Here is a 19,185-nt window from a genome sequence, read left to right as displayed (position 1 = left end):
TAATTAAGTATATTTTATGTTAATATTTCAATTATATTACAATAATTAAACTGGAAATAAAATAAATAATATTGAAAACAAACCCATGAATATTCTCAAATCAATAATCAACAATAACTGATGTGTTTTAAAGCTATTTAATACAAATTGGTGTATAGAATGTGAAGTCTCATTCGTAAATCCCAGAGCTTAATTAAAATAAAATACAATATATGTTTTCGTTGCGTAATTCTGCGGCAAAACAATACTTCACATTCTTAGTCCTTTCCTTGTGAGCCGACATTAGCATTTTCTTAATAGTTATTTAATTGGAAAAATAAATAGTAGATGTAGCGCTTTTACATATTTTATGACCACACCTCCACTGATTCAACCTAATTTAAAAGGTACAAGAACGCGCAAAAATAGCCTGATCAAAACCGAAAGGTCGATGCCAAATTCAAAGGACTGTGTTTCATATATCCGCTACATGTACCGAATCCTCACATTCCATATAATTACATCATTGCTGATATTAGCGATTTTTCTAAGCACCGATATTTCTATCAAATAATAGCAAATAGTATTGTTTCCTCCCTGAATTATCACGAGCACTGGAATTCCCAAAGGGTAATTCACTTCTAAGAGGAATACGCAATTTCAAACTTGAAATAAACGATAGAAACCCTTTTTTAAAACCATATTTTTTTGTTAATATGTTTTAAGAATAGTTTGCTTGTCCTGATTAGCTACTGTATTTTTATCTGTAAACACTGCAATTAATATAAAATGATTATGCCTACTTGTCTGTATCTATGTGTGTCAAACAGTATGTCACAATAATATGACACAATATTTTATATTAAACACTTTCGGTTTCATCAAATATATTTATTTAAAAAATCGAAACCAATTCAAGATTAACGCGAAATAACACTACGTATAAAATCTATTTTCAAACAACGCCAACATAGCGGTTTAGTTTAAGACCCTGATGTTATAAAAATCGAGCAAATATTTACATATCTCTACATACTCCGGTTTTATCTCTGACATTTTTAAGGCTATTCCTGATTACATTAAGCATTGAGCGCATTAAACAAACCCATCACTCGTCGTTCAGATAAAAATAATAAAATAAAATAAAGACGACACTGTATTTACACAGCAACACAGCAAATAATAATTAACAGTTAACATTTCATCTGATCTTACGGAATTTCAGACTATCGTTCCCATACGACCACAAAACTCGAGCGAAACTTTACAACGCAATACGATAAAGAGGCATTGTTTGGTGAAAAATAAAAACCACCGTCATTATCTGTATTGTGTTTTCCTTCGCCGATTGTTGAACTGCAAAATAATACACATTCGGGAAACGTTCGCCTTTTTGTCGTTTGTCAACCAGAACGAGTGACTAACTAGACAACTCGAGTTTCCGTGACACGTCAGTCAAAGGTTAAATGGTGATAAATGTATCGCAACTCATTAATCATTGAACGAATTGCGTCTGATGTGTATAACGTGTTTTTTTCCGCCAATATTCGCCACTCCCTGAAAATGGTTTTCAACACACACGAACTAGTTCAGAGAATTTACGAGGTACAAATTTGTCCGCAAATATTGAGCGAACGTATCTAATTACGAAGAGTACATACATAAAGTCGGTTATGCTGGCGTTGCGAAAACAAGAAAAATCATCCTTTTGGGCAAACAAGCAGAATGAAAATAAAAACAAAATCATTCAGTGCTTCACAACCGATTAATTTTAAGGAACTTTGATTCAACATTAAAATATAAATTTATTTTATCCATGTTTAATGATAAACACACACTTTAATTTAGGATTTAGATAAAAATATGAGGAAGGAATAGTTCATACGTGCCCTCATTAAGCGGAGCTACGACGAGTATCGACCGAGACATAAAATAAGGTGGAAGCAGCTGGTTTTCCGTTGACTTCAACTTCGGTCCAGCTACCAAATCCAAGAATTCAATCCGATCTTTAGACGATTGGAGACTACGAGACACAGGCATGGATACGAGGAAGTTACGCCGAACCGAATCGAAAAAAGCAAGAACAGGCAAATATTTTCATTATTCTCATGTACCTCTAATTCCAGAACTGTGATTTAAATATATATATATTATATATATACAAAACTTCCAAATTATAAAAAGAAACGCGTGTACCGCCATGAGCCGCACAGCATCGTAGTATTATCACATATTATGTGTTTTGCCATTTATTATTATCAGACTATTTTATAGTAATTTTATTCATTGTAAAAAACACTAGGATGTACTGTAAATAAAGTAATAGACATAACCAAGGTTTTTTTTAATCAAAAAAGGTGCCGGAACTAACATATTGTCAAGCATTTTACTAAAGAAAATTATATTTAAATGAAATTTAAAGCAGCTTTTCTATACCACGAAGCGCATAAAAAATTTTAATTTTTTTTATGAGATCTTTTTATTTCTGGTTTTGAAGAATAACTAAAAGAGTCATATTTTTTTAATGGTGAAAAATTCTGGATTTTGCAAATATTTAATTAATGACATCAATGTCTGATTCCTTCGATTATATCATTTTTCTTCAATAGCCCAATTGATATTTTCCATTTGTTTTAACAGAAGAGTTAAGACCCCTTAGTTAATCAATAATAATAGTGAGACCATTGTCAATAACAGCTGTTGCCACTTTACAAAAACAAAATAAAAAAACCCTTTTGAATTATAGAAAAAGAAAAATTACTATAGATCGTTTTGCATTCTGCCGATTCCCATGCGTAATGACTTATTATCAGAGCGGATTCTTATATCACCAAAGCAAAAATAAATCCGCCGGCCGGTTAGAATAATAAAAATTCGCAAAAAAATGTAGGTTTTTTTTAATTTATTAAAAATTCCGAGAAGTATGCATTTTTTTTCAAACATCTGCCACAAACACATTCGGAAAGGTTTCTTATCCGAGTGTTTTCTTTTATTATTTAAGCAAAAATAAGTGTTGAAAATTTGTAAACAATTTTTCGTCGCAGCGGGAACGCCCACTGCGACGATATTATTGCTTTTGACGTGGATTTTTGACTTCTGAGAAGGGATAATTGTTTTTGTACTCCTCTATTGGTCAAAATTCAGTTTAGATGTTTTTCATTTGATTATCACTCATTGAAAATCGTAATATTGTTAAAAATACGTGAATTAAATTGTAGCTTCTTATCTTTCCATATTTTGCGTCCATACTTTACATATTTTCATACCAATATTGCCTTACTTTCTGTCGTTGTTTAAATTATTGTTGTGGTCCTTTTAAGTGGGACCGGCGATTGAGAAGTAACCGAGGTTAAACTTTTACATTTAAAGGAAAATAAAAATAATGACATCATATTTACATAAGAATAAAAAATATAATTTTACGCAGATTGTCAATTGATTTTTAAACATCAAAAATACCGTAAAAAAAGGTGTCGAAACGCTGTTCTACCACGTTACTTGAGAAAAAAGCCCTGGATATAACCAAGGATAAAATTATAACGGCGACACAATCTTGATAAAAGCGTGACATGCTAATTTCTATTGTAAAATGGAAGGGATAATGTACTTATGATGACTATATCACGGCGTAAAAAAAGCTAAGAAAAAATAATTCAGAAACTTTATGAATAACAACGACCTCGATTATTTTTATTATGTTTTTTTGGCTGCATTTTGAAATTGTATATAGCAGCGTAGCGAGATTTTTTTATTCTTTAAATACCATTGGCTTGCATAAAAGCGGGCCGCTAATAATAGTTGATTCACTTGCATAAATAGTAGTTTAATGTATATTATTGTGAAAGATGCAACGATGCTATTATCTTTGATCTTGTTATTTTTGCGGCAGACTTTGTACGTATTGTGATCGAGATGAAGAAGTCAAGCAAAGTCTAATGTGTTATCAATTTCTAATTATAAAATACATTTAAAATGACATGTAAATATTTAATTTTAAAATATAAAATATAAAATAAGACTTTGAGTACAAATAGAAAGAGACTGAGTTGTTAAGACGCAATAAATTGCGTAGCCCTCACCAAAAAAAAGTATTCTAATTTTAGTTTTTGAACCCTATGTGATACTAAATACTGAAAGCTATTTTCGTTTTAAACTATGCTGCAATGCCACTAACGCCGTTATTTGATAAAATCACTCGTTCAAATATAGGGTTATGTTTATTCTGTAGCTAAACACATCAACACAGAAAGTTTTCGTACATAAGAATGATTGATAAATATTTAGATGACCAAAAAAATAATCAGATAAACACGATAAAAACTATAATGACATAACGCTTTCAAGCCTTCAACTTTAACGGCTCTAAGCCAACACCACCGAGCGAGCGTTTTCAAACACATTACACAATACTTCGTGATATATTTATAAGCACCTACAGAGTAGACAACATGTTTTCAGAATACACATTCTGAATACACAACCATGTACATATATTAGATACATTAAAACGCCGGGTCTGAATTGCATATACACACATGTATTCAAAACTCTAAATGTAGAATAAAAATGAGGGGACACAAATCTCAATTGTAACGAGAAGAGCAGAACACTAAATGCGCAGCTGAAATGGTGAAAGTATTTCTGTCCATCTGGCAAAATTCTAGACTAGCTTTCGCTTGCTCGGAAGAATAAGTGAAAATAACACAATCGCCAGAGTGGGAGGCAATGCGCTTGAGTCCATTCAGAAGTCCAAAACTTATAAATTAAATATACAACAACCATTGAAAAACTCAGGCAGGTGACCAGCTAGTGTTACTAACCAATCAATCTACAGGTACATGCATCACGAGGTCGGCTCGCATTAGGTCAGCGCCTGTTTGTAAAAAAAAGTAGTTTAACGCGTATAATAAAAAATCAATGTCGGACGTCAAGCGTGATTTTTGAAAATGCTGATCTTAGCGCAGCTCAAAGGTAACCACAATCACAGTAATCGGGTGACTAACAAAAGGTCAAGATAGCGTCTCCTAATTTCAAAGTGTGGACGTCAGCCAACTACATTGTTATTGAAAATTACAAAGCTGTGGGCGGGCAGTTGCTATATGTAGTCAGAAGAATCATTAGGCCAACTAATCCTTGAGTTTTTTTACTGATGAAAAATACAATGTTATAGTCTTAAAAATATAATATCTTTTATAAACCTATAATATTAGTAATTCTCAGTTGAATCGCGAAAACAGTTACATTACCGTGAAGCGAAAGTAACACCATTTCCAACGAAGAGCGACAAATCAAGTTTATTCGACCGATAACTAAGCAGGAATCGATAGTACATTTTGAGTTGCAGTATAGTTGAATATTTCATGTTTCTATTAGACTAAATATTTTATCCAGTTCCTATTCAAATTTGTTTCCTTAACTCATTGCGTACGGTGTGCACAAATTTGTGCGTTTCAGAAACCTTCCGTTGCGTCGGTGTGCACAAATTTGTGCGTTTCGTCATTTTAACTTCATACGAAAAAAACCCACGTAAACTGCGTATTTACTGTAACGTATTTATTTAGGAATTTACCTACAGATGTTACTTATATCATATTAACTAAAAATAGTTCAAAAAAGTAGAAATTCTAAATTCCAGAGGCTCAAAACTCGGGTAAAATAAATTCGTTTCAAGATGTATGTTTACATATATATATACAATTTTTTTCTATGGAATTATCTCACATATAATTTATTAGAAATAGTGAAATCACTCAATACCAAATTCCGAATCACGTATCAATAATATATAAATATATTTAAATAATTTTTAACACTTAACGGTCGATTTACGCGGCGATATTCGCAAGACACCCAACCGTCCAATTTCGAACAAATGTAACGTTTCCGTTAGGCTAAGCGCACGCTGTTATAAAAATGTTAACGAAAAACCCCACCTTATCGGTTTGATTCAGGTAAAGATGGTAATTTTTTTAGAGATATGTTTCTTGAAATTCTTATCTACAAAATTACAAAAAACCCAAAATATTCAAAGGTAACCGCATAAAAAAAAGAAATGTTGAGCTAGACCTTATATCTAAGTACATATTATCAACCCGAAGCATTATAACAAAATAATCAGTGATTCTCAACTTTTAATTGCGTTAATTTATTTTACAACTTTTTGCATTATTATATTTTGTTAGGTTTACAATATATTTTGTAATGCTTATTTATTTCGTACTCCTTCATTTATTGATACTATTTTCTAAGAAATAAATTACAGTTAATCAAATTCATATTTTTATAATATAAAATATAATGTTTTTTATTTATCATTATTTTCTGTTATATATATATGTATGTAGAGGTATCGTGGGCATTTAAATGCAGATTCATCAATCCCAAATGTGATATTTTATAATATTATAATATTTAGACCTGAAATGATCCCGATCTGTTCAAAGTAAATAAACTGTTCTCAACATGTTTTTAATTACCAACACATTGAATACCGGGCATTATTCCTAAAAATGGAGCGTGCGGTGGGGATTATTTGCAAAAATTAGGACTTTAATTTGTGTAACTATTCAAGCACATTGGTGGTTCGAGTCTTTATTGGATGCGAAGTATACAGTAAGTGCGCGTTTTTCATTATTTTAACACATTGCGTACCGTGTGGTAAAAATACAAAAAGTGGTAAATATATAATATTAAAGCAATAAAATGTTTAGAATCACTGATAATTTTTAATTATATTAAATATACTATATAAAATAATAATACATAACTTATAACAGAAATATAAAATAATAATACATAAACAATAAAAGATTACATTTAGCCATAGGCAAACGTTACGTTTGTTCGAAATTGGACAGTTGGGTGTCGTGCAAATATCGCTGCGTAACTTGACCGTCAAGTGTTAAAAATTTGGAATTGATTGTATAGGTCACAAAATTAGATATTTTTGGTTTTTATTATATACAACAGTATTTTATCATCATTTTATTATTATCTTTATTGTTTTTATTCAAAAATATATATATTTGGTTATTCTAAACTAAAAATTATATTTTATTTTATTGGTACGCGATCCACAGTTTGACGTTTACTGATTTTATCATTGCGAATACAAAAAAACGATCATCATAAATCTGTTTTTAAAATTTGTCGTTAAAACGTTGACTAATTAAAGAGTTACGATGTTTTAAAAAAAATAAGTTTGTTTCCTAATTTTCGCAAATAATCCCCGCCGCACGGCTCCATTTTTAGGAATAATGCCCAGTATTCAATGTGTTAATTCACTGTTAAGTTTAATATTTAATTTAATTTTGTAAGTTTTAAATCGTTCGCTATGTTTTATATAGTTTAGTGTTGGGGTTTTAAAATCTTGTCAAATCGAGTTCTGGACAAATAATTGACACAATTTTTAGTGATATACTTTGTGTTAACTATCCTTTTTCACTTCAGCAATTTAAATGATACAGTCCAAAAAGATGTTTTCAAGAAAAAGATTTTTTAATGTATTCATAAAATAAAAAAATCAAGATATAATCGTTACATAATCTAGTATTTTATTACAAATTGGATAATGCCGTTTAATTTATTGCCATTGTCTTTTATGTGCCGATAATTCAGGGCTTTAAATGAGCCCTCCCACTACGAGAGTGACGGCACGATTTTTTCACTTTTGACGCGATTTTTTAATTTCTTAGAAATAATAATTAGACAAATTAAACACATTGTACCAGAAACGAGCTCGAAAAAAATATCAATTAACAGAAGTTACAAGCAAAAAAACGGTGCCGTCGCCAGTGTGAACGATCGGTAAGATGGTAAATTGATAATTTGTTTTTACGATGCAATTTATATTTATACAATATAATTGTTTTATAACATAAAAAATTTAAATCTAAAGTGAGACCCAAATATTTAATATTGTACATATTAGTATTAGCTAATTTGTCGACCGCAGATGTTTATCTCTTACGAGAAAACATCATTTTTATAAAAAAAACTATTTTAGTAAGATTTGCAGTGACTATTCACCGTACTATTTTTTAACACTTGCTGTCGACCGGGCTCGTTGGGAATTTTTATATACAATACAAACATAAAACAACGATATCGTTTCTTTGAGAAATTAATGTGAAGTTACTCGTAAATATTGTAAATATTTACTGTGACTTTATAATTCAACAACGCTCTTCCACCCCGTGATTGACTAAAATAATGTGTGCTATAACGTTATTTGAAGAATAACAACTGCGCAAACGTACCACTGAAATTATACGTTGTTTATAATTTATACATGCCTTTTAAGAATAAAACAATACAAATACTAACTGTAATTACTACGCGTCTTTCTTACACGTTTCGTGGCATTTACTCCAAGAGAAAATACTCGACTCGACTAGTTGATTCTTAACGTAGTGTCTAATCGCCAATAATTGGCACTTAAAACTGGCAACTGAACCGAAAAGTCGGTATTATTACACGCAGTCACAAAAAGTGCAAGCTGTGCAACCTTTGAAAAATATTTGGAACAAGTTACAATTTTTAGATAAATCAATTTTAATCACAAATGAACAAGTGAAACATTCGATGAAAGGGAAGAAGATTTAGAGAATTTTTAGGAAGTAAAGAATTTTCAATGGACACATAGATTCCTTATTTCTACAGATGTAGACATTGAATTCATCTTGAATAAATTTAACCATGTACAAAGACAGAAAAATACAAACAGTAGACCCCCCCAATAACACGGTAAATTGTGATGCCCATTACTTTATGTGTGAGAGAGCCAAATGGAGGATATCTCACCACACGCGCCTGATTCGTACGTACGTATTGAATTTTATAGTCCCCCAACTACACGCACCCAAATAGCACGTCCCAAATTGACCGTGTTACTAGGGTACTATTGTATTTTAGTACTTTGGGAGGAGAATAAAATGTACATTTATTTATATAAAATTGCAATGGTGGTTTTTTCTCTTCCTGACACTCGCTGCAGACAGCCACAATAACCCTGAAAATCGTCCATGGACATCATCAGCTGCGTCAGCTTTACCACCGCTTCCTGAGGAAACGTCTCGCCGATAATCGTCCGTCGCACTCATGTAAATATTGCAATAAAGTCTTACTAGATGCCACATCGAGTCTCATTGGCCACGAGGTCAATAACCTCTAGGGCCTCAACCCCTAAAGTTATTTTTCAATCATTTCAATTGAACCGAAATAAAAAAATAACTGTTCGAAGCCCTGCTTTAAATATTCTTCCACAAAAATAATGATTCTCAGATAAAATTCTCACTTCGCGGCCCAATTATTAAGTAACATTTTCGATAATAATATCGCATCTTACATTTCCAATTGCGCATTTCGATATTTTTTGGAATAATTATTTAATCAGATTAATCAATAAAAGAGAAGTAAGTTACAAACAACAAAATCCTCGCATAGCAATGTCTAATGATCCAAATTACAATTATTATTTTACTTTTATTTTATAAAACAAACCTTGGACAGTCGTTCTTGACTCGGATGAGACGAGCGCAAACATTTTTTGTCAAAGAAAAACAACCGCGAAGACAGTCTCAAAAGATGACGCGAAGAGTAGACAGATTTTGAAAGCGACACGAATTCAGCACACAAACGACTGACCCCACAATGAATACAAAAATCCAACTTGAATCTATTTAAAATCACGACAGAACTCATCTCGCACGCTTGTGAAACATCTACAACCCAAATTTTCTCACATTACTGAATCCCGAGACAAAGCTGAGACCCTTCTCTCTTTTTTTTAAAGACCTAATCTGACTTTCAAAGTCTCATGGGAAGTCTCATTCAAATAAACAGGGGGAGTTTTTTTATATGGAGGGTCCTCAAACCCATATGTGAATTACCAAGAAATAAGTTTTATCTAATCTTGAGCGAACCATACCAATCGATTATGCGAGAAGCACTGGAACGACGAGGAAAACTGCTATGTAAAATCGATTCTTGGAACTCTTCGGCGTAAAATCTATGTAGAATTACAATGACATCACATGCTACTTCGAAATAAAAAGTAAGCGATCATCCACCGCATCGCACCGCACCGCACCGCCTTTTATATACAGTTACCGCCAATTATAACCGTGCAGGTTTCCAAAACCAGTTTATTAAATGGACTTGCAATCGCGACCTTAAACTCCAATAAACAATAACCCATTCCTTCACATTCCTGCTGTTCAAATTTTAATCTATATAATGACAAAGGATTCAACCGCAAAGACTATTACGCGCTAAAAGGGCTTATTTATTTAAGCTAATTGAAAACCATATCAAGGTTGCAATAATTTATACGTATAGTGTTTCCAAAGAGAAACGGTCACTTAACTGTCTTTAATCGCTCCAACGATTGCTATAATGCGATACTTTTCCTTTCGTGACTGCCAAGCACTTTTCTCTCTATAAATTTACAAGACGAGGGTGAGCATTCAAAAGATCAAGCTCTTTAGATGATTTTTATTGCTACTAGTGCCACTCAACGGCGTTGTAGTGCTTGTAGTATTTCCTGCTCAATTGAGATAATTTCATGTGACGTACAAAGGAAGTGTGTCGCAATGTGGCGTCTCACATGTGAGCACCACACTTCATACATACATAAAATGTGTGGAAAAGAATAAGAGGTCAACAAAAGCCAGAGATATCAGTGCATTATCATAGGCATACACGAGTATGTAGCACAAGAGTGTTACTGACCTGCTCAACATTTTATTGCACTGCAAATATTTTCAGTAACGGAAGTACTGGTAAATATTTCGCACCTAATTTTAGTTTTGCTTCTTTTAAATTATCAGATTAGTTTACCTACAAGGTTAACGTTGTAAATAAGTCATAGATTAATCATATTTGCCTTATTTGGGAGTAAGGAAAACACTTCATATTTAAAAATACTAACAATTAAATTATAAAAAATAAATAAAAACCTCCCAGACTTACAAACAATAGGTACAGTATGTATTAACCATTTAAGACTCAAAGAGAATACATTCATGAAAAAACATTATCACTATTAAATTTTCTTGGCACAAGTAACCAATTAGGCATTGAATATATATTTTAAAATAATATTTGTGTAGACAATATCGCATGGTTGACGAGCACACTTCACGCGGAGTGAGCTTAACAACCATGCAATGTGGCCCCCCCCCCCGCAAAATATTTTTTCAATGTCTATACATTTTCTGTGTCGCCCATATTTGCCTGGGGTCAACTTAAAGCGCCTACATTTAAAATAAAACGTAGCTTTAACTCATATTTCACAAACGCGCTCATAATGTCGCGCTAGTAGCTCTCGAGTAGGCAACTATAATAACTACACATTTATTTTATATATACAGCTGTGGCCAATTGAATGTTTAATAGGCAATATTTACCGAATTCTATTATTAAAATGTATTCTTTCCTTAAAACTCGTTCTATTGTATTTTTTATGATCAAGTGCATCTTTGGTAATAATTTACAAGATATTTTAACTTGTAAAGCCTCCTCAGTTGCACGTCAGCCAGCCAGCAAGCACGTCAGTCAGCAAGAGTGGTGTTTAGTGGTTCTGCTATTCGAAAATTAATTAAAAAATATCAGGATTTCTAGAGAAGGTGCAAGGGGGTGGTCGGAAGCGTATGACGTCTGCTCGAGAAGACCGCAGAATAAAGGACATCATAAAAAAATATCGATTCAAAACTGCTGCTGAAATACAAACAGAATTGCAATCTACTTCAAACTCGAATATTTCGAGATGAACCGTGAATAGACGTTTGATTGAAGCTGGATTTAAAGCGCGAAACCCAGCAAAAAAAACACTATTTACTTAGAAAATGAAAAAGAATTGCCTTAAATGGGCAAAAGCTCACGCCATTGGACAGTCGAAGATTTGAGAAGAGTGGCTTTCTCCGACGAATCCAAATTAATCTGTTCGGATCGGATAGCAAGCGACTGTGCGCCATAGAAAAAGCAAAAGATTTTATCCCTTATGCATTAATCGATTCATCAATCACTCACCCTTTGTGATGATCTGGGGGTGCATGACAGCTTATAGACTGGGCTCTGTAAATTTCGTCCAGGGCACCATGAATGCAAAAATATATAAATTGGTTGTATAAAACGACTTTATTCCAACCCTTGAAAAACTTTCCCAACATACTGCTGAACCCATTTTGCAAGACGATTCTGCGCCATGCCATCGAGAGCTCCTTTTGTGAGTCCAATTATAGTTTTTACATTTAAACTTTCACTAAATTAATCATCTATCTATAGATTACACAATTCAAAGAGTTAATGGGAATTACATCATTAACATGGCCAGGAAACAGCCCTGACCTGAACCCAATTGAAAATGTATAGCCAATTATAAAACAATTAAGAAAAAACGATCAAAAAATTTAGCCGAACTGAAAAACATATAATGGAAGTGTGGGAAGAGGAGATTGATCTGTATTAATCGATGCCAGGCAGAATACAATAATTTATTAGAAATAAAGGTGATATTACTTCAAAATAATTTTGTTAAGATCATCAAGATTTAAAAGCTTCTAATTTTTAAATGTCCTCGATATTGCTTTCTATGAATAGAACTAAAAAAAAGGTCTCGCGCACATGTTGAGTTGGAGGCTCGCCATTATGCACTTTCTTTGATGTTCACAGTTCGTGAAGAAAAATTAATTTTACGAAATAATAGTTCATAATTTATTAATTAAATAATTAAAATATTAGCAAAATAAATAAATTATGTGAGATTTCGCATTAAATTAACAAATTAGAACGTTAAAAATAGAACAAAACAGATCAACGTTACATTAAGCAGTTTAAATTCACTAATTGATCAAATATAAATATGCATCTCGATAAATATCAAAATTTAATCAACTTGGATGGTTTTGATATAAAATAAATTTAAGCATATTTGCATAACTGCAGTGCAAAACCAAGCTTTCGAGTAAACAAAAATACTGCATCACTACTACGCAGCGTTCCGTTCGTATCACGGTCTTCCCGGTTACATTTTTGATAATGGAGCACGATAGAACTAAACTTGTTATCTCGCCGACTCAACTCCGAGCTAACCTTTGAATTATCAGCCGTATACAGATCAATCAGGTTAAATTACGGAATCAGTGTCAAAACAACTCACCTAGAATGGGTTTCTTGTGTTCTAGCAGTTCGTAGTACGACCTCGCTATCAGCTCTTCGGGCTGAGCTGGATTGAAGTAGCCGAGCTCTACTAACCGCTGGCAAGTTCTCATCAGGAACGATGAGAACTCGCCGGGGTCTATGCCGAACGCCCTCCATCCTCCGACGCCGTCGGCAACGCCTGAAACACAAGACAAACATATATTATCACTCGATTAAGCGGTATCTAATTTTGTGGTATACAAAGCAAGGTTATTTGGTATTGCGTTAGATTTGTGTTGAGTATTATTATGCAATTCATATCATAGCGCTCGTTGTCATCAATCTAAATAAAGAGTATACACGATCGAAACGTAGGTCACATTAATAGTCAGTAAAAAAGGACTGCAGAATAATGGGTCATCAGTCATATCTATTGATTCTGATCATAATATATACATCATGACCTAAAATTAATCACATGTTTTTTTATTATATATTACATTTGATGTCACTGCATGTTCCTGTTTATATTCTAAACCTGATAGTTGCCATACTTCTCAGTATTTGTATAACAATTTAACTTCTATGTGTATAATATACTATTGTTTATTGAATTATTCATCTATTTCTGCGAACACATATATTATCATTATTGAAGAAAATACTGCATTTTGGATCAACTTCTTGCATAACAGTAGTTTCTAAGGTCAGAGTCACTGGGATAGGAACTAGATCCAATAAGTCTAACTAAAATGATTGATTTTTTTGCATATCAACTGCATCCATATATATTGCACTTTGAAACGATTAATCTAAAACTAATCATTGATAAGATAAATACTTCAGATAATTCATAATCCATGTAATAGCATTGAATTAGTACATCAATTATTTCAGTGTAGTGCACTTTGAAGCTTTTAATAGTAAATATGCATGATTATTATCGATGGATTTGTATCATTATCTTGATAAGACTTATACAGAGCTATATCTGTAAAAAAAACCGACAAAAGTTAAATATTGTATTAATCACCATTTTTTAAGTTAAAAATTATTAGCTTTATTTTTAACATTTAATATTAGTAAGCGTTGAAAGGCAAGATATAGTGGAGTGTAAATAGTAAAAAAAAAATAAGCAGAGGTCAGGTACTTTCATTTGCTGGCTATAACGATGTTCCCATCCACTTACAATTATAATATAGAAACTGTATTTTATACAAATCGTATGTATAATAGAATTATGTAGATATTCTGTGGGAATCACACATAATAAAATGCTTTATATGTTATTTGTTTAGTTTTATAGTTACAGGCGTAAAGAATAGTCATGGAGCAAATATTGCTACTATAAAAATATGAATATCTCCATTATATTTATATTTTAATCAAGAATTATATTACATTAACTAGCCAATAAATGCACTGTCAAATCATGTCAGTCAGACCCTTCATTCACCGGTGCAACATGACTGCGATCCGACTCAAAAAAAGTCACATGAGCGTTGGATGGAAGTCGATTCACAGTCGAACCATTGTCAACTGTGCAGTCTCGTCCACCTGCGAGACTGCAACGCAATATTCGATCAACTCGCGAATGACCAACTTACAAACGACTGGCTTATCAGTTGCGTGCCGTAGTTGGATTGCAGCTGGTTGCATTGCACTGGTGGACGGAAGGGCCTTGTAATATACACAAAATAATATTATTGTATGCTCTCACTGTAGTGTTCGTCAAAGTATTCAAAATGTTCATCTAATTTACACGAGAGTTGCCATATTAAAAAAATCAAAACTACAATCCTAGAATAAGTAAAAAATATTTTAGTGAATATAAAATATAATTTTTAATAAAAATATACATACAATGAGCATTAAGTAAATATATCTAGGTATGTTCAATAAAAAATATCAGATTGAGCAACATTATATTTGTAGTGTGAGTTAAAATGATAAATATATGCATTCAAATAAATAAGCTGTGCGTCAGTCAGTGTTGGTGTGTCCAACGACCAAAGTTAAGCAGCGTTGGACCTGGTCAGTACTCGGATGGGTAACCATTTGTTGACACACCGGCCTGGTGTTGTTGGTTATAATGCGACTAGTTATTAGTTGACTATAAAAAGTATTTCAGCTAACTATTAAGACAGGTTAGGTGCGAGCGAGCGTGGGTCAGATCAGTGAACACCCCATGAATAACTTTCTGCAATGAATCTAATTAAAAGGAGGATTATGTAAATTGGCAACAAGATTTATTTTAATTAATAAATTGTTTAAAATTCCTATTAAATATTTATATTATTTAACTTATTTAACTCAAGAAAATGTATTATATAATAATACATTAGATAAAATGTTGCTCAATATTTATATACTTATTTAATATGTATTTTAAACCATTTGTGTAAGGTAAATAAAATAGATTTCCTTCCTTTTAAATAGATTCGTTGCAGAGTTATTGATAGGGTGTTGACTGTTTTGACCAATGCTATTTTTTTATTGACTCTACAACCTTTTTTGGATGGACATGTGATTCACTTGTTTTTTATATATTTTCATTTAGATCAAACGCATCTAATAATTGAGTAAACACATATTTCATAAAATGAATGACGTTTTTAAGAAATAAATTATTTTGCATATATTATAGGTAGGTAGCACAGCACGCACGTCTGTCAATATTATTCGTTGATTATGTAACTAGCTCATAGTTAAAGCATATGCGATGCGTGCGTCTTGGGAAAGTATACACTAAATGTAGCATTGTAAGCTTTAACTAAAACTCAGTTAGTGCATACTTTGTCTATGCATTGTATACTTGATAAAAATTTAACACTTTAACCCAATATGGCATTCACTGTTTCTTCACAAAATACAATTATTATTACAAAGGTGATATGTAGTATTTTATAATATTTGTTTTGTCCGAATTTAAAAAATAGCAAAAATAACCAAATAATATCATATATTAAAAATATCGTATTTTTCGGGTCAGAATTATTTTGTCAAATTTGTTTTAGGACCAACTTGTTTGTTTGGGCTCGCAACATTGGCAAATGTCAACACAACAAGCATGCTCTCCATCGCCGTTCTGTCGTTATTCACGACTTACATACAATTAAATAGATTCGTTGGACGTTATGCATGGGGTGTTTAATGTTTTAATGCAAGTCCTATATTTTTATTCAAACCATTTGACGTTTAATTCTGACCGAGATTTGATTTTTTTCTGACCATTTAATAATAGAAAAGTGTTAAAATAAAATATCTATAAATTAACTCACTACTCAAAGGGCGTTAACTGTTTAAATGGCGTGAAGAAATACTGAAAATTATTTTTTACCTATGTATATTTGTTTTAATAAAATGAGTTTTCATCACATTTCGGAATCATGTAGTTTTTACTTTTATGATTTGAACATGTGGTTATCTTTTAGCATCAGTGTTTAAAAGTGAAATGTCAGTTAACATGTTAATCAACTGGAAGCAATAGTTGAATATTTTCAACGCAAACATGTGTACCTTAGATTGTGTTGGTGTTGAAAATTTGACACCAATTGAGACGCATTTTCTAGATTACATGTTATGTCGTATTTGAACAAAATTGGTCTAACAATCGATACAATCGTGGAGAGGTTCGAAAGTTGGCCATAATTGTTACAGTACGAGGACGATAAAGAAACAGGAAGACAGGTTATCGACGCAATAGGCTCACCGATGACGTCGGCCTGCTCGAAGGAGCACGAGAACCAGGCGTCTTCGCCGTACCGGCCGCGAGGCTGCCTCCCCCTGGTCAGGTCCTTAGGGAATCCGCTGGAAACGGCAAGGAGTCGCGCGTGGACCCTCGCCACCGGGAGCGCGAGGGGCGAAGGGAGCGTCAGGGGCAACGGCACGCCCGAATACGCTAAGAGGGAGGCCCGCACGGCGCGGGCCACGGAGCGCCCGCCCCACACGACGGCTTGCATACTCGCCACTAGTCACTTAGTGCGGACGCATGACCGACCGACGCAAACGCGACTTACGTAACCAGACCAGAGGCCCGCACTGCCCGGCTGACCGACCATACACCGCCCCACGTGATACTCGCACATAAATGCAAACCTTTTCGCCAAACTCGCAAATATAATTTCATTTTTATTTATGACTACAATGTGATTTTTTTATATTTTTATAATTTCTACACACTTTCATGCTAAAATTTATTTTCACAAATATTTAGTTACAACACCTTTCTCTTGTATTACTTCAGGTGCTCTTTTATGCATATTCTCCATACTCGTTATTATAGTTTTTTTTATTTTTGAGTCGTTTAGCCACACGTTTTCACGTTGAGCACTTGTATACGATGTATTTAAGAAGTGCTAAGATTTAAGTCCGATGAATTACCTGGTTAAGGCAAAACATATATATTTTTGATTGTCAAGTAATTCTTTACTGATTTTACCATATAATAAATAAGAATATCGTTTTTGTCAAAAAAGTATTAGTAAAAATATCTAACTAAAACGTTTTTATATTGCTCTTGATTAATCGTTTCTCGAACAAAATAAAGGGAACTGCCACTCTTGTCGCTAATAACTTACTTGAACAGATCTGTCCGAGCTTCACCACACACGCAAACTCGGACATCAGTCTTATTAGACATCAGCTTTACGTGCATTTAGGTGATTCTGCATTTCAACTAAACACGCATATTATGAAGCCTTATCCCCACAGCACTACAGTAGAAAAATAACTAATAGCAATTGGCAGCAAAATAATAATCAATTTCTCGGTTTATAATTATTTTTAACGCACGAATTTAATTTACAATATATGTCGTTTCACTGACTTTGATAAAAAATATTAAAAAACACATTTTCAACGGTAGTTATATTGAGTGACCGGTGGGTCATAAAGTAATAAATCCTTATCACCAAAATCTTATTTTAGACGTTTACCCATGGCGGCAACTTCGGCGCAAATTAATAAAGCGAATGGAAATGACTCGGGGCATAAAATCACTTAAGGGACAAATTTTAACAAAAAATACTGTTAACTATCGGGTGTGGGTGCCGGACCTGCCTATCCGTTCGTTTTGAGCACGGACAGCGAACAGATGACGGACAGAAAATTCTGTGTCTTTTCTCACCACGCACGATCAGATTTGTCCGCCAGGCACCCACGACGGGCAGATTCGTCGGGTGTGTCCGGGTGTATATGGCCAGATATTGCCCTAAAAAAATTGTCCTCCTTTACCCTCCCTTTTCCTTTTATTGTCCTCCTAAAACAAAGAATTATAAAATGACCTTTTCTAGCTTCCTGCAGCAATTTCTCCTCCTCAGACAGAATTTTCCAAGATGGCTTTAAACAAAAATTTAAAATTTCCGAATTGACCTTTTTTAGCTGCCGCAGAAATCTCTCCTTCACAATCGCAAAAAGAGCTTCGTATCAAATACAATATTAATTTTTTTAAATTTAAATTATATTTTTCAGCTCATGTAATGAGTTATTGAAGTATTAATGGGGATGGAGGGAAGGGGGGAAGCGTATATTTAATTTTTGCCTGGTGCGCCAAATAACCTAGTCATTTTGTGTACAAATTTATTGAGATGAACTGGTTTAGTGTGCATTTTAAGTCACCCTGAAGCAGGAGCGCCAGTCATGTGGTTCTAAAAAAGGAAGTTGTGAAACGCTACTCCCTTTTGAGGTAATCAATGAAATTTCAGTTTATGTGTACCTGGAGATAAATATCCTGGTGATTTTATCATTGTATTGTAGTTTAGCTGTTCAGTGTACTGTTTGATAAGTAGACTAGACGTTCTCCTCAAAAATTTTGTCCTCCTTCAACAAAAATGTCCGTGACCGCTTTTAGCTCCCACAGCACCTCTAAAGTTAACTTTTTTAGGTCTTGCAACAATCTGTTCTCCTTTGTCTTTCTCGAAAAAATATTTCCATGATAACAGTTTTTTAGCTTCTGCAGCAATTTATCCTTTTCGATCGAAAATTTCCGAATTTTTTTTATTTTCAGTGTCCTTTGATATATTCAAAATTTGGTCACCTCATGTTTAAAAATGTGTTGTCAGTGAC

The 19,185-nt window shown here is 33.2% G+C and overlaps 1 protein-coding gene across 1 annotated transcript in view; it reads right to left on the bottom strand.

Moving 5' to 3' along the window:
• The window catches only part of LOC148236994 (protein phosphatase PTC7 homolog), a 30,473-nt gene extending 13,307 nt beyond the window's left edge, over positions 1-17,166 (bottom strand). The window contains exons 1-2 of the mRNA XM_088183447.1: positions 16,832-17,166; positions 13,139-13,318 (exon numbers count right to left, since the gene is read on the bottom strand). Of these exons, the coding sequence (XP_088039573.1) occupies positions 13,139-13,318; positions 16,832-17,081 (430 nt within the window). The 5' untranslated portion in view covers positions 17,082-17,166. The remainder of the gene's footprint in view (positions 1-13,138; positions 13,319-16,831) is intronic.
• Between the last annotated feature and the right edge of the window lie 2,019 nt (positions 17,167-19,185).

The sequence above is a fragment of the Plectrocnemia conspersa genome, unplaced genomic scaffold, assembly GCF_051122295.1.
Source record: "Plectrocnemia conspersa isolate PC_06_02 unplaced genomic scaffold, ASM5112229v1 ptg000003l, whole genome shotgun sequence".
In the NCBI taxonomy this organism is placed as follows: Eukaryota; Metazoa; Arthropoda; class Insecta; order Trichoptera; family Polycentropodidae; genus Plectrocnemia; species Plectrocnemia conspersa.
This window is presented reverse-complemented; position numbering and strand designations above follow the sequence as displayed.